The 27,751-nt window shown below is 35.9% G+C and overlaps 1 protein-coding gene across 1 annotated transcript in view; it reads left to right on the top strand.

The window, feature by feature from the left end:
* tecta.1 (tectorin alpha, gene 1) overlaps positions 1–23,623 on the top strand; it is a 47,497-nt gene extending 23,874 nt beyond the window's left edge. Inside the window, exons 11-23 of the mRNA XM_031906220.1 lie at positions 832–1,393; positions 3,288–3,487; positions 4,377–4,760; positions 5,477–5,763; positions 8,164–8,444; positions 9,036–9,146; positions 9,382–9,584; positions 10,010–10,173; positions 14,154–14,402; positions 15,986–16,148; positions 17,308–17,395; positions 19,119–19,235; positions 21,087–23,623. Of these exons, the coding sequence (XP_031762080.1) occupies positions 832–1,393; positions 3,288–3,487; positions 4,377–4,760; positions 5,477–5,763; positions 8,164–8,444; positions 9,036–9,146; positions 9,382–9,584; positions 10,010–10,173; positions 14,154–14,402; positions 15,986–16,148; positions 17,308–17,395; positions 19,119–19,235; positions 21,087–21,181 (2,904 nt within the window). The 3' untranslated portion in view covers positions 21,182–23,623. The remainder of the gene's footprint in view (positions 1–831; positions 1,394–3,287; positions 3,488–4,376; positions 4,761–5,476; positions 5,764–8,163; positions 8,445–9,035; positions 9,147–9,381; positions 9,585–10,009; positions 10,174–14,153; positions 14,403–15,985; positions 16,149–17,307; positions 17,396–19,118; positions 19,236–21,086) is intronic.
* The last annotated feature ends 4,128 nt before the right edge of the window (positions 23,624–27,751 follow it).

Raw genomic sequence — 27,751 nt, 5'->3', positions numbered from 1 at the left:
TGGTTCCCTTATATACTTGGACAATCATAATGATTTTGTAGTTGTGTGATACTACCATGGTACTCTGTGGGTTCTTGTCTTTTGAACTGGATTGGTGTTGAAGGAAGAAGTTTGAGATTTGAGAAGAGAATTGAAGCATATTTGTTCTGTGTTCTTGGGGGCTGGTTTGCCAACAGATTTAAGAAACATAAGTTAGTCAGAGAAAGGAATAAATAGCCATTTTTGATAGGGGTTAATTTCTATATCAGAAGGGAGCACTTTTCTGAGTAACAGTTTGCTCTGTAGTGTGTGGAAGACTGGTAATAGTAATGCCAATGACTTTTGTGTTCGAATATATCTTTGACAGGTATAGGATCCGTTATCCAAAAACCCATTATCCAGTAAGCTCCAAATTACTAGAAGGCCATTTCCCATAGATTTCCTTTTTCTTTAGAATATGAAAGCAGTATCTTATACTTGATTCTAACTAAGAGATAATTAATCCTTATTGGAGGCAAAACAATCCTATTGTGTTTATTTGATGATTAGATTATTTTCAGCAGATATAATGCATAGCGATCCAAATTATGGAGAGAACCCTTACCCTTGCTTCTGATAATTATGGATAACTGGTCCCATACTTGTATTTCTTTTTAGAAAGCAACTTTCCTGCCTTTTTCTATTCGATCTTCCTCTGCAATTGTTATTCAATCACAAAATTATCCATGATTGCCTGATAACCATGATTGTTGCAGTGTGCTATTAAATTAGGTTCATATACTGATGAATAATTTTAATATATTAAAAGATAAAATTAATATTTGCTTTTTTTTCTTAATCTCTTTATATTAGGTAAACAATGAACGACTGTACTTGCCATTAAGGCTGGGTCACGGTAAGGTGAATATTTTTGCCTTTGGCTTCCACATTGTTGTAGAAACAGAATTTGGGCTGAAAGTGGTGTATGACTGGAAGACATTCTTGTCTGTGACCATCCCACGAGCCATGCAAAACAGCACATACGGCCTCTGTGGCAGGTACAATGGCAACATAGAAGATGACTTACAGACCTCCAATGGCTTCGTCAGCACAAATGTCAATGAGTTTGGCCAAAGCTGGGTAAAGAGAGATACTTTTTGCCAAGTTGGATGTGGAGACAGGTGCCCGACATGTACCAAGGTTGACGGTTTGTGGAAAGCACAGCAGCTCTGCAGCTTCATTCCTAACAGAAACAGTGTATTTGCCAAGTGCCATAGTAAAGTTAACCCAAGTTTCTTTTTTAAGAACTGTTTGTTTGACTCATGTATTGATGGAGGTGCTGTGCAGACTGCCTGTAGCTGGCTACAGAATTACGCAAGCACCTGTCAAACCCAAGGAATTGCTGTCACAGGCTGGAGAAACTACACATCCTGCTGTAAGTCAACAGTATACGTAACAATAAAAAAGGCTTATTGCAAATAAAAAAAAAAATAAGAATGGATGGTAGAAAGCTATTAATACCACAACTACATCTTATTAAGAAAGATGACGCGAATAATCTGTAAAATATATATTTATCAATGATCATTGATGTCATCAGTTAAAGTAAGTGCTTAATGATTTCACTTGGAATATATATTTAATATTTATCCTTGAACAATTGAAGATATTTAAGATAACAAGACATGTTTTCCAAAATGCTTGGGACCTGGAGTTTTCCAGGATCTTTCTGTTATTTGGATCTCTATAGTTTTAGGAGGGCATTTACTAATGCTCAATTTTTTTCTTCACAATTCATGTTTTTGTCATGGAAAAAAACACACTTTTTCATGATTTATTATGTGACAAAACCATGACAAACCTGAAGGCAAAAATACTAATCTAAAACCTGTCACAAACCTTGTACATACAAGTCAATGGCAGATGTCCCTTTTACAACTGGAAGATCTTTGCTTCATAGTTTTAGAGAATTGCAGGTTTTTTATGCTGTCATTGGTTTTATTGTCAAAAGGTGTGTTTTTTGTGGTTTTCCACATGTTTTTTTCTTTGTGCTTTTTCAATTCAGAATAAATGACTGAATCTAAAAAGCATGAAAATCCGAATGGACCTCTAAGTCCATTAAAGCATTAAAGTAAAATGGGGTCAAGTACAAAGAACATTACTAAAATCTTTGGTCTAATTATAAAGAGTTACTGTTAGTAGTGATAAGTATAACTAGATAAAGAATGACAGCCAGTCAGTCTGTAGTACAAGTGGATATTTATATCATTTTGTACACTAAGTTCTGCTCTAGGAATGGCCGCTGGTATGTGACCTCTATTTCAAAGTGCAGTGACCTGCTGTGTCCCTAAGGAATACAGCGCTGATTGTATCATAGGCATCCCCCACCTGCATGTAGGTGTCCCCCTACCCACCCCCTAAGTGAAGGAGTGTCAGAAGGCACAGGTCCTTGCCCCTGGGCCAGAGTTCAGCATTCCCTTGGGCACAAGTGCTTGTTAAGTGTTTTGTGGGGAGGGGAGTGGGTTTAATAAACTATTTACAGTGGATTTAAATACATTTGGTTTTTGGATTTTTAATTTGGGTAGCCTCTTACTACAATTAAAATATCCATTAAAAGAAAAAGTTCACAAATACGTACAGTAGTGAATAACATGTAAATACATTCAGAAAATGAATCTATACAGTACAGAATCCATTATCCAGAAACCCTTTATCCAGAAAGCTCAGAATTATGAGATGCCATCTCCCTTAGACTCCATTTTAATCAAATAATCACATTTAAAAAAAAAAAAAATTCTTTGTAGTAATAAAACAGAACCTTGTACTTGATCCCAACTAAGATATAATTAATCCTTATTGGAGGCAAAATAACCCTATTGGGTTAATTAATGTTTAAATTATCTTTTAATAGATTTAATTATGGAAACACTTCTGATCCAGAAAACCCCAGGTCCCGAGCATTCTGGATAACAGGTCCCATACCTGTTTATTGAACAGTAACGTTCAATGATCTTCTATAATACATTTAGAAACTGATAAAATAATTTGATGCACAACTTGTTCTAGATTTAGAGGAAAAACTGAGTTAACGACTAAATGTTGTTCAACTACATAAACAACAGATAGATGGTTGTTCCATTCCTGTATCAGTTATCAATTATGTGTTATGTGTAGAATGTTTGAATGCTGGTTGAAATGCTAGGGCACTGGTAAGATATATTTTCTAATATTAGGTGAGAAAGCTTAATATAACGGACATGTGAAACAGAACCCGGAACAGAATTTTGATATGGACTTTCTCTAACCTTCCTTGTCTATGTAACTTGTAGATATCACATGTCCTGCCTATAGCCATTATGAGAGCTGTGTTAGTGTGTGCCAGCCCCGCTGTGCTGCCATCAGACTAAAAAGTGACTGCAATCATTACTGCGTGGAGGGCTGCCAGTGTGACCCGGGATATGTCCTGAATGGAAAGAGCTGCATTCTACCTCACAACTGTGGCTGTTATGCTGATGGCAAATACTATGAGGCAAGGGTGGCTACAACTTATCTTACAATCTAGAGTTTTGCAGACCTGGAAGACAACACTACTAGGAAGGCACACAGGATATGTCATGTGCACAGAGCAACAAGAGAACTGAAGGCAAATAATACTGACAGATACAAATAATGATGGAAAGTGACAAAATACTAAAGAGAGAACCAGGGAGAATGGCAGGGAAAACCATCTCTGTAGTAACCAATGACATATTGTAATTCATTTACTGAAAATTAGATATTTATTGTGTTCAATACTGAAGTTTGTTAAAGAAAAAGAAGCTAGATCTTTAGGTGCGGGCTAAAATTCAAATTCATAATGCTGAGAATTAACTGGTCCTGTATCTAGAATAAGAGCATTTTAAGTATTTAACATTTTTATACATTATTACTATTTATTACTAAAATATTATCTATATTGCAATGAAGTGCAATACTGAGTTTATACTGGTTATAATACACAAAAGCCGTGAATATTTTATAAACTATAATCTTATTAACTGTGCTTGTGGGTGTCATTAGCTATAATCAGCGCTTAGTTATGTTATTTCTGTCACGTGGCTCATAGAAACGTATATGTTATAATATATGAAGTACACCTTATGGAACATATGAGAATATTAGAAGTGACCTTGGAGTTCCATGACCTTGTGCTTTGATATGGTTATGGAACTCCTTGAAGACTTATAATATGCTTATATTTTACAACAGGGGTACATTATTCACTAGGGATTCTAACACCTTGGTTTTGTATATTTTTGTTTAGACTGTTTAGAAAATAAATGAAAAAGCCAAAACACACATTTCATGTATATACAGTATATATTTGATGTTTCATCTAGTAGCTCATCAGTCTAATTGCTTTACTCTTGTGTCCTTAGCCAAAGCAGCTGTTTTGGAACAGTGACTGTACCAGGCGTTGTCGATGCTTTGGCAGGAATCTTATCCAGTGTGACCCCAGGCACTGCAAGTCAGATGAAGAATGTGCACTCAGGAATGGAGTGAGGGGTTGCTTTACCAAAAAAAGCTCGTACTGCATTGCTGCTGGAGGCGGGGTCTTCCGAACATTTGATGGGGCCTTCCTCCGCTTCCCTGCCAACTGTGCTTTTGTCTTGTCCACCATCTGCCAGAAATTGCCAGATATTTCCTTCCAGCTGATTATTAATTTCGATAAGTGGTCATCCCCTAACCAGACTGTCATCTCACCTGTTTACTTCTATATTAATGAAGAGCAAATTCTCATCAATGACAGAAACACGGTGAAGGTAATTATTTGAAATAAACCCCTTAATATAAAAGCTACAGATAGGGCACTACATATAAATAATAAATATAATATAAATATACATTTTTAGGCCCAATAATGAAACCATATGATGTAAACACATTATGTTACGGTTCAGTATTTATAAAAAAGTATGTACATGTATATCTTCTGCTAAAAAATCCAGAATTCATACTCATGCAGTGAGCGTAGCCATCATCCCAACTATGTTTGGCAAAAAAAGTCTCCTTTCCTGCCAGAAATAATGTCACTGTTAGTCTTTGGAAATAAAACTAGTGCTTCTCTCTTGGCTGTCCCCTGCCAAGTCTGGCAATCTAGGCAAATAGAGAATTATGTATAGGCTTCATCACTTTAAATGATGTGCCTTTTAGTAATTTAATGTACCAATCTGTCTGCCAATGTACCTTGATTTGCAATCAGAAAAAATATTTATTAAAATGTATGGGAAGAAATTGCATAATATGGTAACAGATGTATTTATTTACATATTCCTATATGTAATTATGTACATTTGCTCTAAAATCATTTGTATATTTTGAAGAATTACATGGATATTTGCATATGAGCTTCCACAGCTGTTTGTATTCCAATGTATATTAATAAACAGACCATTATATTAAACCAAAGCATCTTTACATATTTAGTATTTTGCTGTTCCGATTTCTTTTTTTAACTATTATTTTATTTGTACTACAGGTAAATGGAACACAGGTGACTGTCCCATTTGTCACAGGGCTCTCAACTAAAATATACAGCATGGAAGGGTTTTTGGTGATTGACACAAGCCCTGACATTCAGATTTACTATAATGGATTCAATGTGATTAAAATCAGCATCAGTGAACGGCTCCAAAATAAAGTCTGTGGCCTTTGTGGGAATTTTAATGGTGATTTAACAGATGATTATGTGACTCTAAGAGGCAAGCCTGTGGTGAGCAGTGTTGTGTTAGCTCAAAGCTGGAAAACCAATGGCATGCAAAAAAGGTGAGAACACAGCCCACTGTGGTTTGCAGGGCTGTCATGGTGTTAATTAGATTGCAGATAAAATATTAATGTTATGCAGTCATAATATTCTGATTTTTACAGTACATTTATAAAAACTGTTTTTTATAGTACTATTGCGCAGATCTCAAAGGAAGATGTAGCACAAGTCCATCTGTTACTAACAAACAAATACATTTGATGCTGGGCAGTATCTACATCCTAACCATAAACAGGCTATTTAGCACCTTGCTTGAAAGGCCTTATACCTGTAATATGTCATTTTACCCTAATGCCATTGGCTCTAGCACTTACAGCTACGTACAATCAATATATTTATTCAGATGAATAAATGCAAATGTTGAAAAAAATTTTATGATTCTCCTTTTATTTTTCCACCCAAACAGACTTTTGGGATGTCAGCACTACAGTGAGTTGTGTTTTACATTATTCATAACTTTTTGTGACGGCTCCTATCTCAAAATTAAAACAGGCTGAATACTTTGAGGCTTGTTTAAGAAAAATAAATAAAATAAAATAAGTAAATTTATCATGAAGGGAAATCCCTGGAGCACCTGCCAAAAGATCTGTCACAGAACAAAAATAATACATTTCGAACATGCTCAGGAGAGCACACTGATCGTGTTTACCATTGAGAGTTTATATCACCTTTAATCTTAGTATGACTTTGCCTTGCTATTATATAGTAAGCAATAAAATGTCAAGCTCTTATACATAGAGAATTATTGATTGTGCTATGATAGTTGCTCTCTGTATAATACATGACTAGCCTGCTGTGTTTGCAAGGGAAGTGAACGGATAAAGACTGTATCATTAACAAACAGGAGTTGGGATTTTTTGTTTTTTTGCATGAAAACAGGAGCAGTCATTATTAATGTTTAATGCATGAAAACCATTTTGCTTTTTGGAATATGATACTGCTTTATTCAGTTTTCCAAAAGCATTTGTGACATAAATAAAAGCAATTTGTTTTGATGTTCATGTCCTATTAAAGATATTAACAATAAACCGGGCTAAAAAGCTGCTTAAGTGCTTTGCTAAGTGTATGAATAATTCACATTTTTAACAGAATATTGCTGTGAAGAACATTACTTTGAATGTTCCGTGATAGATTCAGTAGCTCTGTGTATAGAAATTAAGAGGCAGATTATTATTCAGATTGGTTTGGGATGTAGCACTGAGAAATGAAAGGCTTGCTGTCAACCTTTCTTTTTATTTTGCGACTGTGTCTAAAAACTGCTTAGTTTTACTCAATAATTCTGTATACTGGGGGAAAGCCTTTCCTAGAAATCATCTTTTCTGAGCAGTAGCATTCGTTTAATGATATAACTATGGCTTGTTAACACTGGCTTATTAATTTCTGTATCATATACCTCGGTACCTCAGTACTGCACATAGTTTAAATTTCGCCATATTCCTCAAGTACAAGCCCAAAACAATGTAATTTCCAATATATATTTAATCTGAGCTAGTTCAGAAATTAATTACCCTGGGCAGAAGGAGAACTTGAGCCCTTCCCATGTGGTTTGATTAGATTCAGTGACAAGTGATTGAATCACCCAGACCAAAGATGCAGGTCTTTAATTATAATATATATATATATATATATATATATATATATATATATATATATATATATATATATATATAATGTGGTTACTAGTCAGCTGTTTGAAAACAAACATCTAATTGGTTCATATGAGTTGCTAGATGTGGGGAAATTTAAAGGGGAGGTTCAGCTTTAAAACAAGAAATAAACATATTTTAAATAATATTTACAATTAGTTTGTATTAACAAAAATGCACTTATAAGATCATTAGCAATCAGCTTTCTGTCCAAGGCAGAGGGATCACCGACACCCAGGCTGTGAAACATCCTGTGTGTAGATTTGCGAAATTGCAAGTTCAACCTGGAAGTGCAGACATCAGTCTTTACTGCGCATGCTTCCGTCATTTGCATATTCCTGATCTGATTGGCTAAATCATGATAGCCAATCAAATCAATGACATGCATTGGGGCATTTCCACTAGCAACCATGAGGCCAGGTTTCTTATGGAGGGTTCATTTTTGTTAATGGCTACAAATTGTAAATATTTAAATGGGAAAGTATGTTTATATTATTAAAGTGTTTTAAAGGTAAACATACGCTTTAAGATTTTTTTTTTTACATAATTCCCTTAGCTTGAAATTAGTAACTGCTTCTTTTTGGTGGTATGATATAAATGAATTGTACCCTACTTGCCAGTAAGCAATGAATTACATTTCTTTTTTTCTTAAATACACAACACATTTATACAGTGCCAATCAGTTAGTTTTTCTAACAGAAGTGACAAAAAGGTAAATATTTACATGTATTGACTTCTTAACTACTATCTTTACAGCTGTAATGAACTACAGTACTCCCAGTATGCAGCAAAATGTGACAATGTACAAATCCAGGCACTGCAGAGCGATGGCTACTGCCTCAAACTGACTGACATGAAGGGATTTTTCCAGCCATGTTATGGCCTTCTGGATCCTGTTCCTTTCTACGAATCATGTTTCCTAGATGGATGTTATAACAATAGAAAGCACCAACTGTGTGGATCGCTGGCTGCCTACGGAGAGGCTTGCAGGTCCTTTGGTATTCTCAGCACTGAGTGGATTGAAAAAGAAAATTGCTGTAAGGTTGAGCTCTGTGCTATCTCTTTGTAAAGTGGTCTTTAGTGTTTTTATTAATCACCTTCAACAAAGAAAGATTAGCTGCAAAAAACCCAAAGTTTACAAATCCTGTTTATATAAAAGTGTCCGGTTATAAACATAGACATAGAAAATTTCAGGAAGACTATATCCCAACCTTAGCTCCACCCAATGAAACCTCCTATAAGGAATGCAACCAGTATATTGGCACAGGAAGCCACGCTACTATCCCAGGTACCTCCAGGTCTTTCAGCCTCTTTGGAGCAATGGACCTAGGCAGTGGGAGGGGATTGCTAATATATGGGGCAGATTTGCTCTCCTAAAAGTTGTTACAACAGATGGCTCTGCTTTAACCTTAGGCCAGATTTTATTAATGTATTGCAATGTTGTTTTAAGGGTCTATCAAGACAGCATGCTCTGAGCACAGTAATTGTAACACCCAATCATTGTTGCAGAATAGCACAAATGTTTTTATCTTTAAAAGAAAAAAGCCCCCAATCTGTATACAGTGTTCACAGAAACAACAAAACATATGTCCTAATGTCAGTGTATTGTTTTTTTTTCTCATCTTTAGCAGGAGTGATTGAAGATCCCTGTGTTGGTGCCGACTGTCCCAACAGAAGCTGTGAAGTGGACAATGGAGGAGAGTTGTGTGGATGCATGGACCCTCCTGCTTATGGAAATGGTAGGGACAGTCATTGCAAATGTGCATATATATTGGATCACTTATTTATATTTGTCATTTTAGTAGTAGGATATTAGACTTATTGGAATGACCACATTGTCTAAATGAATGAACTTCTTTTAGAAGTACAAATAATAAACCATGTTATTACTAGTGGTACCTCCAGTACTTGCACATTATCTTTGTGGTTGAAAAAAATTATAATAAAATACAATAATTTATTATGTCATCATAGACACTCATGATATCATTGATGCGGAAGTGACCTGTAAGGCTGCCCAGATGGAAGTGTCAATATCAAAGTGTAAGCTATTCCAGCTTGGGTTCGAAAGAGAAGGTGTTCGAATTAATGACAGACACTGTCCTGGGATAGAAGGAGAAGATTTTATATCTTTTCAGATAAATAATACAAAAGGGAACTGTGGAAACATTGTACAGGTACACATGATCACTTTCTATTCTATTAGCTCCAGTTTTACCCCACTTTGGTTATTTATATTCACTCAAAGAGCTTTCAGATAAAAAGTTTTGTGTTCAACAAATATTTTATATTATTTATTCCTAGAGTTGACAAAACTCATTTGAAGTTACAAGGTTCTAATAAAACCACTTAATTTCTGCTTAGAAGTCTTGTTGGTTTGAAATAGCAGATTGTCATACTAGTGCTGACTATGCCAAGAGCATCTTTTGCTAACATTGGTAACAGTCAAGCATTAGCCATTTTCCAGAAAGTCAGCCCAGACTTGTGCAGGAAGTTTCTCAGACTTCCTGGGCATAGCATTATTGGCTACCTATTAACTGTTTGTTTACAGTTGTAGAATTATGCCTTTATCTGTTTCAATTGAATCTTTTCCATCTTGCAGTCTAATGGTACTCACATCATGTACAAGAACACAGTTTGGATAGAGAGTGCAAACAACACAGGAAACATAATTACAAGGGATCGAACCATCAATGTGGAGTTCTCCTGTGCATATGAACTTGATATTAAAATCTCTTTAGATTCTGTTATAAGGCCAATGCTCAGGTAAATACATTTTCTTAAAATCAATTATATCCTTCAAGGTGGTTATTATTTTTTTCTTCTTCTCCATATTTGATTATTATTATTAATATTATTTTTTAAACCACAGTATAGATTTAATTTTTTACATTATTATAAATAAGTCTTCCTTTGTGACGTCAGGATATTCTACAACATTAACAATACTCAGCTACAGCTGCTTCTTCTTTTCTATTCTTTTCTAGGCATTCATGCTTTTTCTACAGATTTACCGTGCACTTTTCAGTTTATTTTAAATCTACTAGTTTCCTCAGCAGTTGGCAACATTATATTGCCATCACTGTCCCTTTATTGTAACATAGCATAGCAGATGTATATGTAACTTGGCAATAATTGTCTAACGTGATTGGACCGCTGTGCTTAGGTGACAACTTCCCCTGACAGAGTAAACAAACAAATGGCTCATAAAGCAGCAGTTAAATGACAAGTAAAGATGAGGTTGTGACTTTACAAGGATTAAAAGGAATACTGTTCTTAAAAAACTCTGCTTGAAAGTAGACAGAGGAAGTGATAATTATGGAGCTGCATTTGGCCAGTCTTGGCAGAGAAGTTATCATGCAGATCAGCTTTTTTTTTTTTTTTTCAATGAAACTAATCAAGAATTCTCAGATTTAGATTTTTGTTTTTACCATTTTTTTTTACCATTGATATAAAAAAAATATTTATGAGCATTTTTGTAATTGTGAAACATGTGTGCATCAGCTGTTAAATGCAGAATCTGAGAATTTTTTTGGCAATAATTTGGAGAGCATTATTTGATGAGAAAAAATAAAATTAACTGACATTTTGATAAATATGCCCAAAGTGCAGCTGTTAAATTCACTGATTATCTAAGCCACCAGTTGTGGACCTGAAAGGGATTATTATTGCCCCAAGCTGCTCAAAGGCTCTAAAGCAGTGTTCCCCAACCAATGGCTTGTGAGCACTGTGTTGCCCCCCAGTGACCTCAAAGTAGTTCTGGCTTGGAGGCAAGTTTTGGAAGCACAGAAACACAGATTTACTCATGCAGATCCTCCTGCAGGCCAGCAGTCCACATGTGACTACTAAATAGCCAATTACATCCCTTATTTGTCATTCCTAAGGAAGATTTTTTCATGCTCGTGTGGTTTACCAACATTTTTACATCTGAGTGTGGCTCATGAGTAAAAAAGTTTGGGGATCCCTGTTCTAAAAATGTCTTTGTATGCAATAATAATTGTATGTATGTATGTATATCTTTATTTATAAAGTGCTACTTATGTACGCAGCGCTGTACAGTAGAATACATTAATACAAACAGGGTGTTAATAAGATAATAGATAAATACAAAATATAACAATAAATACAGATAAATACAGCAGCAATAAGTTAAGAATCGAGGACACAAGAGGAAGGAGGTCCCTGCCCCGTAGAGCTTACAATCTATATATATAATAATTGTAATATATTCTGTCCCTTAATTCAGTCAAACTGAGGTTGTGCTCATGATCACATAACCTGGGGCCAGTTTTTATAGTTGCAAGGCTCCCTTAATTCATATAACTGGCCTGTAAATGCAGCCAATACAAATAACAGACTAATCAATGCAAATTCCATGACCAGATTAATAGCACTTAAAGTAAAGCAGTGATTTTGCTCTGACGTTTGGCAGCTTCTCTATAAGGTGCAGTATAATTTCTGTGTATTGTATATTCAGTCATGCTTGTGTCATATTACAAAACATTAAGAGAAACAATTTAGTAATTCTTTAAACTACAGATAAAAGCCACGATCTACATTGAGTCAATCAAGAGTATGCTTGATGGATTTTTGTTAATCTGATCTGCACCAAGAGTTTAAAATCATGTCCTACACAGTACGTTAATGTTCTTCATTTGGCACACAGGTTTTTGACTATTAGCAGGGAACCCATGGGCAATCCAAATGTCTGTACAATGTTTAAAAGGACACGGCTATGAGAGATAAGCTTCTATTTATTTTCCATACACTGTAACAAGTGCGAGTCATTTCATTTTCTGTTTTTCTCTTAACAACTTTTCTCTAGCTGTAACCTTCTCTGACCTTTAGAAGCGACTGGCAGAATTATTTGTGATTTCTCATAATAATTGGAAGTGGTGGGAGTCTGAGCTTTTAGTGCAGCAGAAAAGGAGTCCAGCACTAAGGAATCTTTTGAGAAAAAAAAAACCCATAGGAACTAAATTGTTTTCACATTGTCTAAAATGTGAAAATAAATTCTCCTTAACGGTTTTTTTTTTTTCATTTCCTAAAATCTACCACCTATTAAATCTGCTCTTGCTATGACACTGGGGCCAGGATAAATGCTCAGCAACTCAAAAAGCTACAAATGCGCAAAGAAAATGTCAGTCCTTTTTTGACTGCATACCTCCTATCAGGTAAAAAATAAATAAATAAATGAAATAGCTAGGCTCCATTCTTCCCCAAGGGGAAGAACTAAACCCATAAAATACAGATGTTTCTTGTGAAACATAAGTCCAACTATATTAATTTTGGGTTTCTCTCTTTTTATTATAAATGCGATGATTAAGTTCATCATTATTAATATATAAAAAAAACTTGCATTGTTCCTATTTGGGATTTACATTATTAATGTCCTTACTACTTACATTTTCAAGGAACAATACCCAAAATATAATGCCAGATTCAATTTGATGAGAAAAGCTTATTTTAGTTCCAGTTTCAGGGGAAAAACCATGAAACATGTCTGGTTGAAGCCCCAGTCTGGGTGACAACATTCATCAAGCAATATCTTTAGTTTCAAAATGACAAGCTTATGGACACATTGCCAAAGTCTCACAGCCAAAGTTTCATATTTTCAAGACAGCAAATAATTGATTAAGAAAAATCTACCTCTAAATGACACTGAAGCTGCTCTTCCAGAAGTATGTTGGAAAGCATCCAAACTGACCCTAACTTATATTCAGGCTGGGTCGTGAGTGGGCAGTGATGAAAACTACTGCTACTTTTCTCATCGTTGCTATCATGTAACATTAAAGGGCTACACTTCTGCTTCCACAATTTAATGAATGTATGTATATCTTTATATGGCGCTACTTATGTACACAGCTCTGTACAGTAGAACAGGACATTAATACAACAAACAGGCGGTTATTTCAATAATAGATAAATACAATGCATGATAAAAAATACAAATAATTACAAGGTACAGTTAGGAATTATATAGACAAGAGAATGGATGTCCCTGCCCCATAGAGCTTACAATCTAAATGTTATGGTAACTTTCAGACACAAATAGGAGGATGGTAGTGCAGCAAGTTACAGTGGGTGACATTGCGATATAAATGCTTCGGAGCCTTATAAAACAACCTGCAGTAGGAAATTGTTTAGGTAAATAAGACCAATGCAATACAATTCTGTGCTTTCTATTATTCCCACCCCCTTACAGCTGTAACTGTTATGAACTCAGAATCCAAAATTAGTACCCCTTTCAGTCTATAAAGTAACCCCATTTGGTACTGAATACTAAAGATAGGAGTGTTTGCTTTCATTTAAAATTATAAAAGACACATTTGATCTTCTATGGATTCTTGAGGAATTTTAACTCACAAAGTAATAGTTAAAGAGACAAACAGGGAACTTGAAGCTACTCAATGATTTGGTCTTAGTGAGGTAGGTAATAAGATTAGCATTATGAGATTGTGTTGTAAGTGGGAGTACATTATGCAGGGGGATTATCTTTACATGTCTAATTTAATTATCTACATAGGGAGGAACAAACATGAAGTTTCCCTGAAATGTTCCTGTGTCTGTGAATGGTTCTCAGACAGGTGAAACATGCACCCACAGTGTAAAACATATCTTGTAGGCTTCCCCTTGCAAGCCCTTAGGTGCATGTGATTTTTGCACCTCTTAATGGTACCTAGTATTTGCACCTTAATAAAGAAGCTTTTATGAATATAACATTATATGTTTTTTTTTACTTGCAGTGTCATTAACCTCACAGTCCCAACTCAAGAAGGCAGTTTCACCACCAAAATGGCACTATACAAAAATGCATCATATAAGCACCCATACCGTCAAGGAGAGGTGGTGCTTACCACTAGAGATGTGTTATTTGTTGGAGTTTTTGTCGTTGGAGCAGATTCCACCCATCTGATTTTGGTTTTGAACAAATGTTATGCAACACCATCACGAGATAGCAATGACAAGCTGCGTTACTTCATCATTGAAGGAGGGTTAGTACACTAAAGGATATCCAAGGATATTTTTCATAATACACAAATTTTATTTATTTACATATTAATAAAGAACAGGTCAGATGGATGGATGGCAAAAACACTATTTTGGAAGATAATAAATGGTGAGCAGTACTACTAATCAACAGACAAGGCATGAGCTTCTTTATTCTAGTGCAGCGGTTCTCAACCTGTGGGTCGGGACCCCTTTGGGGGTCAAACAACCCTTTCACAGGGGTCGCCTAAGACCATCAGAAAACACATATTTCCGATGATCTTAGGAATAGTTTTATGGTTGGGGGTCACCACAACGCGAGGAACTGTATTAAAGGGTCGCGGCATTAGGAAGGTCGAGAACCACTGTTCTAGTGTAAAGCAGTTTTTAATGATTTTCCCACAACATAATAGAGTTTTTTTTAAATCTGTTTGGGTTACCACTCCGGCCTTATCCATGTTATTGCAATAAGCTTCCTGGCATAAAATAATAGTGTACAGTGCCTAGCATGGGTTCATGGGTACTAAGTCATCTGTTACTCCAATAATTTTTGATTGATCTGACGGTGGGTACTGCCAGGCTTCACAGTTTGTAAAATCCCTTAAATATTATTTTATATGTAAGTGAAATAGAAGTAAATAGTTGATAATAAAGTGATCCTGAGCAATCTCTACAAGGTTTAATATTTTGCTTAGTATAAATTGATGCCATGTATGAGGATGATCATTCAGGCAGCAGGTGTAAACTAGAAAGTGAAGTTTGAGAACAAACTTCATGTTGGTTTGAAAAACGTGAGGTCACTGAATGAAATCTGGCTGTTGCTGGCTCCACCCACTTTTTCTAACCTTGGACCACAGTTATATAGAAAAAACACTGTGCAAAGTTTGGGGACCCTGGTTTTAATAGTGTCTGAATGGCAGCAATTTAAATTTCCCCACTGAAAGCCAATGAGTGACATCTGATTGGCGGTTGGTGGCTCCGCCCACTTTTTCTAACCTGGAACTGCAGTTACCCAGTGACTGTCTATGCAAAGTTTAAGTTGAAGTCACCCACTGACAAACAATGGGCACCATGGCATAAATAGTGTGAGAATGACACTAGAATAATTTAAAATTTAAACCAATAAAATTCAATGGATGAAATCTGATTGGCTGTTTGTGGCCCAACCCACTTTTCCTATTTTTGAATTGCAGTCCCCCGGTGACCAACTTTGCAAAGTTTGGGCCAGGCATAAAAATTGTGGGACTGACAGCATTTTACACTTCACCATTGAAAGTAAATACTGTAGGTGAAATGTGATTGGCTGGCAAATACCCAGTGACTAACTTTGGAAAGTTTATCAACCCTGGAATTAATACTTAAATAATGGCATCAGTTTAAATATAAACCAATGAAATTTAATGGGTGGAAATGGATATACAAATGTTGCTATATAAAGCTGTCGAGGTCAAGTAGAAGTCAATAGGAGTTGCCCCTTGCAACCTTTATTTAAAATAACCCAAAATCAAGTATATCAAGCAAATCAGTTATATATTTGCATTTTGCTTGACTTCATCTGTAAAACAGATATTTTATCGTTGTTTATAAGGTGCCCAAACATCAAAGACAACACCATTGGAATTGAAGAAAATGGGATGTCCCTCACCTGCCGCTTCCATGTCACTGTCTTTAAGTTTATTGGCGACTACGATGAGGTTCATCTCCATTGTTCTGTATCTTTGTGTGATGCTGAAAAAAATTCCTGCAGAGTTGTGAGTATTTACCTTTGTATTGATAACTTTAGGCACTCACAAGCACTTTGTCACAAACACTTACAGACATGTTTAGTCCAGTGCTGCTGCCACTGATATGTTGGATAGATACAGTGAATTTGACTACAGCATCAATGATTAATCTCATTTAATTACTTGTAGTAAAATATTTATGTAGTATTTATAGTGATGAGCGAATCTGTCCTATTTTGCTTTTCTGGAAAACTCGCAAAACTGCAGAAAAATTCGCAAAACGGTAAAAAATACACGCAACGTGGGTTTTCTTTTACGTGGTCACATCCATTTTGATGCGGCCGTGCCCATTTCGACATGACCGCGGCTATTTTGCTGCAACCACAACTTTTTTTTGATGCGCAGCAATTTTTTTTTTTTTCATAAAACAATTCACCAATGGCAAAATGCTGAAATTCACAGTGAATCCATGCCTGCTGAAAAAAGTCACTCATCACGTAGTGAGTATATTTATCATTCTGTGATTGGTTGCCCTGGGCAAATTTTTTCGGCAGGCATGGATTCGCAGCGAATTTCGGCATTGGCGAATTGTTTCGCGAAACTTCAGTGAAGATTCGCCGTGGAAAAATTTGTTGCGCACTCACGTCAAAATCACGGGCGATAAATTATAGACGTGGATGACACAAAAGACACGGCCGACAAATGCGTCTCGTGAATTTTTCTGTCCCTGCGAAACGGGACAGATTTGCTCATCACTACCAGTAATGCTTTACTCCACTTTTTACACAGCATGATAAATATACCCCTAAGTATATATACTATATAGTAGGCACACGCCAAACCCATGATTCCCTTAGACACTTATTACATAATTGTACCTGAATTCAATCCAAATACTTTCTCATGTGATAAAAGCTCTAGACAATATCAATTTATTGTTAAAAGATTTTGCACAATTGTGCTTACAATCAAATACTAATATGCAAATAAATGTTCAACCCTAATCTACATATAGACTAAAAATAAGGTTGGAAAAAAATAGGGACTGGCAAAAGAACAATCACTTCAATGTAATATTTCAGTTCTGAACCCATAACTGAATAACCTATTTATTTTTTATGGGAAACTTAAAATAAGCACCGTGCTCTGTTTTTTTCTTGTCTCGACAATGATTTCACTTTTGCAGAATTGTCCACAGAATTCCAGGAGTGCCTCAGACCTTACACAAGATTCAAAGGAGCAAATCATTTCGGTTGGCCCAATTCGAAGGAAACGTTAGTACTGATAACATGATACTACTGAATTGGAATTACAGCTTTGCTTGCTTGAACTTATAGAAGTCATTTATTACATATTTAAATAATGTAATTTATTGATTATTGTGAATAAGTCTCCCAGGAGGATAATCAGCGCCGGATTTCAAATCTGGGCTCCCCTAGGCACCCGCGTGAATGCGCAAACGCACGAACAATGTCACCAATCGCACATGCACGAACATCTCTTCTCCCCCCCCCCGCGCCACTGCAAGCGCGCATGCAAAGGCATTTATACTCCAATACAGAGCTGTGGGGAGCAGTCCCCATTGCTCCGTATGCGAGCGAAGTGACAAAATTTGTTTGCGGCGGGGCAGCATGCCGCCCCTAAATATGTGCCGCCCTAGGCCCGGGCCTTTGTGGCCTCGCCACAAATTTGGGCCTAAGGATAATGCAATAGATGAGCAATGTTTTTTCAAAGACATCCCTGATATCCTCAGAGTGTCATGCAACCCCTCCTTTACCTGGTTCTTTTGTGAAGTGATGGATTACTGGACTGGTCTGTGGGTGGGTGTTGTTCTCTGGGGTTGCATGACACTGACACCCAAGTGAGATGGGGGACTAACCCACCAAGCACATAGAAATGCTATCATGGTTTTCTTTTAGACTATGTAATCAGGTATGTATGTATGTGTAAAAAAAATACTTTTATATTTATTTTTGGACATACAGATTGTTTTAATGCCCATTTTACATAAGCCCACCTGATTGAGCTCATGTCAAAAGGGATGGTGGGGGGGGTATATTTCCTGGTCAACTGACAGTCTTAATATCTAGCAAACCTGCTTTTTTGATAATGCCTCAACCACTATTAGAGCAACCCAGTTTAGAAAATAAAAATATTTCAACCACAGTCTTTTGACTATACAGGTTTAAGCTAGAAGCTCTTCACAAAGACTTTGAATGCATAACACCAAGGCCTCCACTACAGAATGGGAACTACCAAAATTACAATTATATTTATATATATATATATATATATTTGCGTCTGAAAACATAACTTTCTTTTTTTAACACTTCTGCTGCAGAACAATTCTTATATGTTAATTTTTAGATATGAAAAAAGAAAAATCTTTGGATTGATATTTTAGAATTAAAAATGTGAAAAGTAAAAATCTAAATAGATTCTATGAAGAAGTGACATCTAAAGTACTGTACTGGGAGCAGGGAGTTCACCCAGGGCTCAACTTATTTATAAGTGAGCATAATGGCGACAAATACACAGGCCGACAAGGTATGCTATCTGACAGACTGGCCTGCAGGCTGAACAGGTGGTTAGCAGGCTGAACAGGTGGTTAGTGGGCTGAACAGGTGAGTAGTAGGCAGACAGCTCAAACAGAACAGCAAGGAATGAAGAGGAGCTGCAGCTCATGTTATTATCTGCAAATGTATCATATAGTAGCATATGGTGCATCTGCAAATATGATTTTAAAACAACCCAATCCCTGAACTGACTCATATCCACAGTACAAGGATATTGGTCAGGATCAGCAAGTCTTCATACATGAACCAACAATCATACACTTCGTTTCATGGGATTTTATTAGTGAATGTATTGCCATCCAATGAGTGTAGCCTGAAAGCTTCCAAAACACTAATCTAAACTGTAATATAAAATATCAATTATTTTCATTCTTAACTAAAACCGACAGTATTAAATCTACATTTCCCTTCTGTTAACCAGGTCTAGACTGGTGTGAAGACAATGGAGGCTGTGAACAGATTTGCACAAGTAGATTAGATGGACCACTTTGTAGTTGTGTTACTGGTACTCTACAGGAGGATGGTCGGAGTTGTAGAGGTAAGACACCTACCAGTTTAGAAATTTTTTAAATGTAAGCATCAATGGCTGTGAACAAAATCTGCATAGATAAAATACAGTTGCAATGTAATTATTTGCACTTGGGTGAATATAATTAGTACCAATGTGAAAAGCAGGCACACAAATGAGATTGGCTGTTCTTCCTTAACCTAATTTTTAGCTTGTACAAATAATTCCTTCTTAAAAACTACAAGAAAAGAATAATCAATATATGTGAAGGTGGTTTATTTTTTATTATAATAGCTTCTCCTATTAAGGGGTTGTTCACCTTTAAATAAACTTTTAGGATGATATAGACAGTGATATTCTGAGACAATTTGCAAATGGTTTTCAAATTTTATTATTTGTGGTTTATCAGTTATTTAGCTTTTTCAGCAGCTCTCCAGTTTGGAATTTTAGCAGCTATCTGGTTGCTAGGGTCTTGTTTAAGATAGCAACCAGACAGAGGTCTGAATGAGAGACTGGAATATGACTAGAAAGGGACCTAAATTGAAACTAATTAACATGTGGCCTTAAACTCTCATTTGGTACCTAAACATCTGACATTAGCTAAGCAGTCAGGATGCTTAATAGTCAAAATGTCAGGACATAAGGAAAGTTTTGCTATATTAGTGCCCATTTCCAAAAGTTACGGCTACTCTCCCACCAGATCCAATTCTGTCTAAAAACAGAAAAATATGAAATATGGATTTTTGAAGGCCAACTAGAGAGTCAAGTAAAGTGATATTCACTAGGGGTGCCAGTGCGTGGCACCTCCCAGTAAACATAATCGCTAACCTTAGTCCAGCATTCCTGTCTGCTGAAAAGTGGCTAACAACCCTCCCGGTTAATGTCACCTTACGTGTGTTTTTAAAGAACAGTAACACAAAAAAATAAAAGTGTTTTAAATTAATTAAATATAATGTACTGTTGCCCTGCACTGATAAAGTTGTGTGTTTGTGTCAAATACACTACTATAGTTTATATAAATAAGCTGCTGTGTAGCTACAGGACAGCCATACAAGCTGGAAAACAGGAGAAAGGCACAGGTTACATAGCAGATATGCTCTGTAGAATACAATGGTGTTTCACAGATCTTATCTGCTATGTAACCTGTTTCATTTAGCCGTATTTCAATGTGAATAGCTCCCCCCATGGCTACACAGCAGCCTTGTTTATATAAACTATACTAGGGTTTCTGAAGTGAACACGCCACTTTTACCAGCGCAGGGCAACAAAACATTATGTTTTAATTACTTTGGTACACTTTTATTTTTTGGTGTTAGTGTTCCTTTAAATCTACCAAAGTAGTAACAGTTGGAGAAAATGTCTCACTTTTCTGACCATTGCTTCTGAGGCCCATTTAACCCCTATTTTGTAGAAACTAGAAGCAAAGAAACCTAGACAGTACTGCCTGGACATTTTATACAGCTTAATATGCTGGTGCCATAAGGTCTTAATAAACAAAATTTAAAAGCAAAAAAAAAATGTATAAATGTTGTAGGCTTTGTACTGCTCACAGTAGGGACTTTAGCACTGATTTAATATGCAAAAGATTATCATGGAATATGTTCTTTCTCTACATATAAAGCAGTGATTTTTCACCAGATTTACTCCAGCCCCTTTCATACATCTTACAAATATATCTGGCTTTGGTAAATAGTAAATTTGTATGTATACACCTGTTCATGTAACATTTTCTGAAATCACACTGATATTTGTCAAAGCGTTACGAATACTTATGTGTGGGTGTTTTTCTTGTAACAAAACAGGTATTACAAATGTGACTTCTCATCTGCTATCTATTACCAAAAATCCAATAAAATAATTCTCCTTTGTTTTTATTCACAGTGTCTAGTTCTTCAGCAGAACGTCATGGCTGGCTGGTTCCTTTGATCATAAATCAGATATCCGTGTGGGTTTTTATTTATAAAACCAAACAATAAATCAAAAGAAATTAAAGATTTTTCTGATGAAATATTCCAAGTCATTTTTACAGGAAGATTTAGCACAGGGACCACAACTTTGCACATTGAACAAGAGAAGAGACATTCTACAAACTGATGCTCGGATATTTAATTAAATACAATTGGTGTGATTTCCCAAGTAATAAATGGAAAATCTGTGTATCCCATTTAGAAATGATATGGAGAACTGGGTCAAAGCAGGGCATTAATAAAACACATGTATTTCTGATGTTTTAAAGGTTGTGATGCATTTAGTGGGCCAGCAAAAGGGTTGAGTACATTTTTATTTAAAAAGAACTTATAAGACCAATAGACAGATCATGATTATGGATGTTAAATATTGTGATACATTCTGCCTTTATGGCAGTTTTACATTGGAAGGATTCCCATCCTTGATCAGATATGGACAGCAAAGTTCCATTGCAGAGCCATCCTGGTTTGCAGGTGCCTTATTGCATGCCTCAAAGCCTGAGCTGTTGGGAACCCTGAGGAGCAATTTTGAGCAGTTATCAAATTATTGTCCTCTGGTATTATTGAACAAGAAACCCATTTATCATCTCTTACTAATTATCTGATGGCAAGTGGAGTTGTAGGAGATAAACCTCTTGTAACCTCCAAACTGCTTTGTTTTAGAACAGTTCATTTACTGTAGCTACTGTAAATAATGGGAATTATGGGAATGAAAACCGAAAGAAAAAAGCGCACTTCTTGATGCCAACTATCTAGCAACAATGACTTCACTCTCACATACAATCCCCATAATTTAATATTGCTGATTATTTTATTGACAAAGGTCCCCAAAAAGGTACAAAAGAAATTACTAGAAATAAAAAAAATGTGCCTTGAAGTGGTTTGCTACAGCATGTAAAGGAAGGGGTACACTAGTTGATAAGGATGGATAAGTTGAACAGTAGTTAAGAAGGAGACTTCTGAATAATTACTGGAATAAAAAAATGGGACATTGTTAGAACTACTATTAATGCAGGTACGATATGAATCCAACAGTTTTGTAGGACCATTTCCAGGGGCCAAAAAATATTCCTATTTGTAATTTTATTTACCACTGAATAGGGATATATTGTATTACATAGCAGTTAAAAGATTCATTTGGATGGTAACAAATGACTAGTGGGAATACAATATTCTTTAAGATTCTTTTAAGATTGTTATGCTGAACAGAATTGCCAAATAAGGGTAATGAGAAGGTAAATGATATGGCTGCACAAGGCTTCTTCCTGCCATAGATATTAATGGTAAAAAAATATTTTAATATCATTAGCAGATAATGTATGAACATACTCAACTGAGAGTATTTATGCTCCTTTTTGTATCTAATAATATAAATTATGAGGAATAAAAGGGGAGAAAAGAGCATTTGCTCTAGTTTTTCAGTTGGCCTTTTTGTTTTCTACACCACCCATAAGTCATTTTGGTTTGACTTGAAATATATATATATATTAAATGAAATAGATTAAAGGGTACTTTGCCCTCATTTTAAGTAACTTTTATAAAGTATGGACATGCCTAATAAAAGGAATTGTCAATGCTTCCCCTTTTGTGATGGCTGGTGCTTTATATCTGCAACATCTGGAGCACCAATTTCCCCTGTCCCTAGCTCATTAAAACATACTTCCCCTGGTAGTTTTTATACACGAGGCAATCATATAGCTTGCTGCAGCTGCGGCATTAACTATAGACTTCACTAGGCATCATCACCCCAAGTGTATTTAAATGAAGTCACTGTTGTATTGATGTGTATGGAGAATGCCTGTTCAAGCAATAAAGCTCCCACGCATATGCAAATATTCAGAGGGCCTATTCTATGCACGTAACAACCCATCCTCTCAAATGCTGTTGCCTAGCTAATATAAATGAACACAACATAAAGCCTACTTAAGATTAGGAATGGATCCATTTAAAAATGATTTTAAGTTGCTCTGAATAGTATGTTTTTGTTTAATTTACTGATCCAGTTCTGCAAGCACTTACCAGACTATTTATTCCTTCCACAATACTCTGGCTTTTGTTTTCAGCATGGTTAGTTAGTGAGTAGTGAACAGCAAGCAAACCCGCTCTTCTACATAAAAAACACCCATGCAACTGCACAGTATGGCACCCTATTTCTAAAAGATATTCTGAGATTAAATCTTTCACTTTTATTAGGAAGGGTTTGACACTTTGTGCCTAGTCATTTGTCCTTTCTTTTGTGCCATATATTGTAAATAATGCTGTCACATTCAGTAACCCTTGATTCTGCTCTCAGTACTACAGATTTGAGTCATTCAGACCTATTCTCGCACAGGGTGTTACATCCAAGTAACAGCAGTGCATGTTTAAATATATAAAATAAGGATGAGAATATCAAGCATAATTATGATTGTTTAAAGTGTTAAGTTAATAAAAAGAAAGAGCAAAAGTCAATGTTTGTATTGTGTTTTCATTAAAAAAGAAGCTGAAAGGGTGTATGTATGGGGTGTGGTCCACAAGCTGAGTTATTTTATTGACTATGTAATGTTTTTTTTGTCCACTGCTTGTATCAAGTCTTGTGCGGATATAGTTTGGTATGGCAAGACCTAGCTGTGATCACTTGTAGCCTATACAAACCCATCTAATGAGGAAGTATAGGACTCCGCTATTACTTTGAAGGCAGCAATACCAGAACTACATAAAGGGCTTTTATAAACACACAGTTCTATGTTGAAATGTATAGTATAATCTTCCCAAGACAGATGGCTAAATTAGCATCAATAACAGGCCTGGATTTGTGGCATGGCCACAAAGGTCTGGGCTTAGGGCAGCACAAATTTAGAGCTGGAATGCCGCCCGACCACACCTGAACTTTGCTCACATCTGGGGCACTGGGGTCTAGGAGTGCTGGAGATTTCTGGGCTTGCTGCCCACAGTGTTCGAGTGTGAGATAAAAAGATGTGCTTGTGCGCAATTCGGGGGAGGAGGGGGGCATGGAGCAGTCTCTGGGTGCTGTGTGTAGAAATCCAGTGCTGATCAATAACAATTAATCATTTTGACTTGTTTTCTTGGTGCAGTCTATCAAGATAGTCTTTTAAATATATGAATGCATAGATACTTGGGATTGGGTTTGAGTTATCATTCACAAAAAAAAAAAATTTAACATTTCATTCTAAAATATTGTTATTGGTAAACTATCAGCATAAATTGCTAGGTCATAAAATTAGTCCCTCCAGTAGGTTGCAAACCTGCTGAAGCTTTTTTTTTCTATTGTATTTGGTTGCAGCACAGAGCAACAACTAGGAACTAAAGCTTTTTTTCGCAAGTAGTTTATACAAAGTTCACCAATAATTTTTTATATCTATAGAGCTGTAGTGGGGTGACAGGTGTAACAATGATGTATATTTGTCTGTATCCTTGTCATCAGGTAAGAAGGCTCCTAAACTGAACTACAAAGTGCTTGAGTGGCCAGATGGCTAACATTGATTCAAAACCATGAGAATAAATAACATTAAGAGACACAATGTCCTGTATGTGGGCTCAACAGCGAGTATGTAGAATGTTCATAGATTCAGGGTTTGGTTTTACTTGGTGAAAGATTAGTATAGGATTATCTTAAACAAAAGCTATAGGATCTTGTAGAATGAGTTGTAGTAAAAAAACAGTCCAGTCAGCAATATATTTTTTAGTTTTTTTAAAATAAATTGTAGCTAATTTATTAGATATTTTATAAAAATAAAAAAGCAAACGTGTAAAAACCGTGTCGAAAATTTTGGTAAAATTCAAGTAGGCCACATCTACTGTAACTGCACATCGTTTACCTACAGCAGATATCATATTTCAGACCTGGGGTTTTTCGGATAAGGAGTCTTTCTGTAATTTGGATCCCTATACCTTAAGTCTACTAAAAAAAATGTAAACAATAAATAAATCCAATAGGATTATTTTATCACAAATATAATTTATAGTATCTTAGTTTCCATCAAGTACAAGGAACTTTTTTTTTTATTTTTAAACAACTAGAATTATTTGCTTAAAGTGGATTTTATGGAATATAGCTGTAGCCCAGCTGGTTTCCTTGAAAATAAACTTCTTTCCTTGCATTATGTGGATTTTCACTGTTGATATGAGGACTGCAGCAGTATTTATAGTAATAGGAATGAAGGGACTATAGGCCATGCTCTGGAGAGGATGTGCTCCAAAAAGGAAGAGGAAGAAAGAAAAAAAAGGAAGTGGACCTGAGGGGGCGAGAGCTGCTGGTCAGAGTGCATGTGTGTGTGTGTGGATGCTGCATGGGAGACAGAGATTCCCCCTGTGCAGTTTGGGAATGACTGAAATCCAGCCAGTGCCATTCCTAGTCACAAACTCAGTACTGAGGGGAGACCTGCGCTCCCAAACACATTGCCTATCTCACATCTCAGTAGTAAGTGTGCCACAGTACTGACATACGGGTAACTAATATATATATCTAACTTGTGCAGCAGCAGCAACACTGCGATAGACTGTACAATATACACGTAGTTCCCTCAGACAGAATCTACACAAGGAAAACTCTGTGTCAGTTGTTACAGGAGACACACACACTGCACCAATGCATTGTGGGATCATTATTACTAACCAACACAAAGTGGATTAGTAATAATAATCCACAGTGGATTACAGTGAAAACAAAGTGTTTATTTACTTTGTTGTTAAAACTCAAATGTTAGTGTGGTTTACATTGCATTGCACTACATTTGCCATTGCTGCCTGTTCATACTTTCTGCATTTATCTGTATTTGCTTCAGCCCAGTTCCCAGTGTAATAAATCTGGGTTTACTTCCTATTTGTGTTGGTATTTTCTGGGAATCATTAGGGTGTCACCACAATCATAACTACAGTACATTAAACCATTGGATCTTTTTGGAGTACAGGTTTCCAGATAAGGGATCCCATAGCTGTACCTAAGGATTAGTCTTTGCTTTGGATGCAATTAGTTTCTCATTTTCTATTTTTCCTTCCTGATTTCTGCTTTACAACACTTGCTGTAGTGTTTATATGTCTGACCCCCAACTTGTCTTAATTAAGGTCACTTTTACCCAAATGTTCTAGTAGTTGCACATTTGCAATTTACTCTGGTTTGTTAGAGATAACTATATACTGGTTTGATAGAGATCCAATATAGCGCCCTTTCTCGCTGGGTCCCCATAAGCTTTATTAAACTGTTTTTTTATTGATTATTAACTATGCTGGCTGTATTCTCCAATTACTGTCTGAGAAATTAAACTCCCCCATTAATAAGACTCACCACAACCCAACCTTTCCTATTTGCAAGAGGAGCTGAGCCTTTTCCCTGTGAGGGGGGTCTGTAGCATGCCCCTAACATTCATTTGCCTGTCACCTTGCAGTCTGTCAAATGTTCAACCCATAAGTCTCAGCCGTTTTATTCTCCTTCCTATTCTTAATACTAAGTAGTTGGGGAAATCATAGCAGGTGACAAATTGGGATAAGATTCAGTTGAAATAACCTTTTAACAATTTAAATCATCAAAATATATAGATTCTGACATATTGATCTGTAAGAATGGAATATTACATCTGTGCTTGTTTGTAACTGCAGGGTCATTTAAAATAGCCAATTACCTAGAACTGAAAAATTACTAAAAAAAATGAGAAGCATGAGTGTAAAAAGAGAAAAGGAATATGATAATGGTATGAAAAAGTGTTAAATAAATCGAAAGAAATTAACTAACGGAAACAAAAGAGCAGAAAAGAAATAAGTATAAAGTATATGGAATAATATACCCCTTATTGTAAAATATAAGGATATGAGAAGAGACCATGAAGATCTATGACCCCAGCTGGGCCAATGCCAAGTACAGTACTTTCATGCAGGTCATAGATCGCCAAGATAAATTCTAATATACGTACAGTTTACTTATAATACACATGATTAGGCGCTGATTATAACTGATATCACTAAGCACCATTTGTAAGGATGTCATTCTTGAGTATTTTGTAGGTTCCTTTGTTGGTTGCAATGCTGGCATTGCGGCACAGACTACATAAAAGCTTGGTGTTATAAGCAGTTATAGACACATGAACATTTATTAGTTTCTTACTTAAGGCCAGTGAATAATGATGATCATCATAATGGCCCAACCCAAAACTTCCCTTCCAAGTTCACACTTGTTTTTAGAGGATAATAAATCTGTTGTTACATAATTCTGCCCTAAACAGCTTAGCAGCATTGTAGGTATATCTGTATATGGTTTAATGTTGTTTAACCCATTCTGCAGCCTCTTGTTTTAGGTCGTTATAACAGGAAAATAAATGCTGGAGATTAACTTGTGTTTCTAGGAGAATTCATGTTATATTCATGGTTCTATATCTCGACAATTGGTATTTTTTTAGGACAATATCTATATATTATACGGGTAGCTTTTTAAAACCTGCTTTGCAATGAAGATGCTACAATTTTTATGCATCGTATTACAGGTATTTATTGTAGAAATTCAGTGTTGATGTAAAAATTTGCTTAGACCAGGCATGAACATTTGCTTAGGTGTGAAAATCCCATGTTGAAGGCGTTAGAATACATCAC

Source organism: Xenopus tropicalis, chromosome 7 (genome assembly GCF_000004195.4).
Source record: "Xenopus tropicalis strain Nigerian chromosome 7, UCB_Xtro_10.0, whole genome shotgun sequence".
Classification (NCBI taxonomy): Eukaryota; Metazoa; Chordata; class Amphibia; order Anura; family Pipidae; genus Xenopus; species Xenopus tropicalis.
The sequence above is the reverse complement of the archived record's forward strand: the minus strand, read 5'-3'. Positions and strand labels throughout refer to the sequence as shown.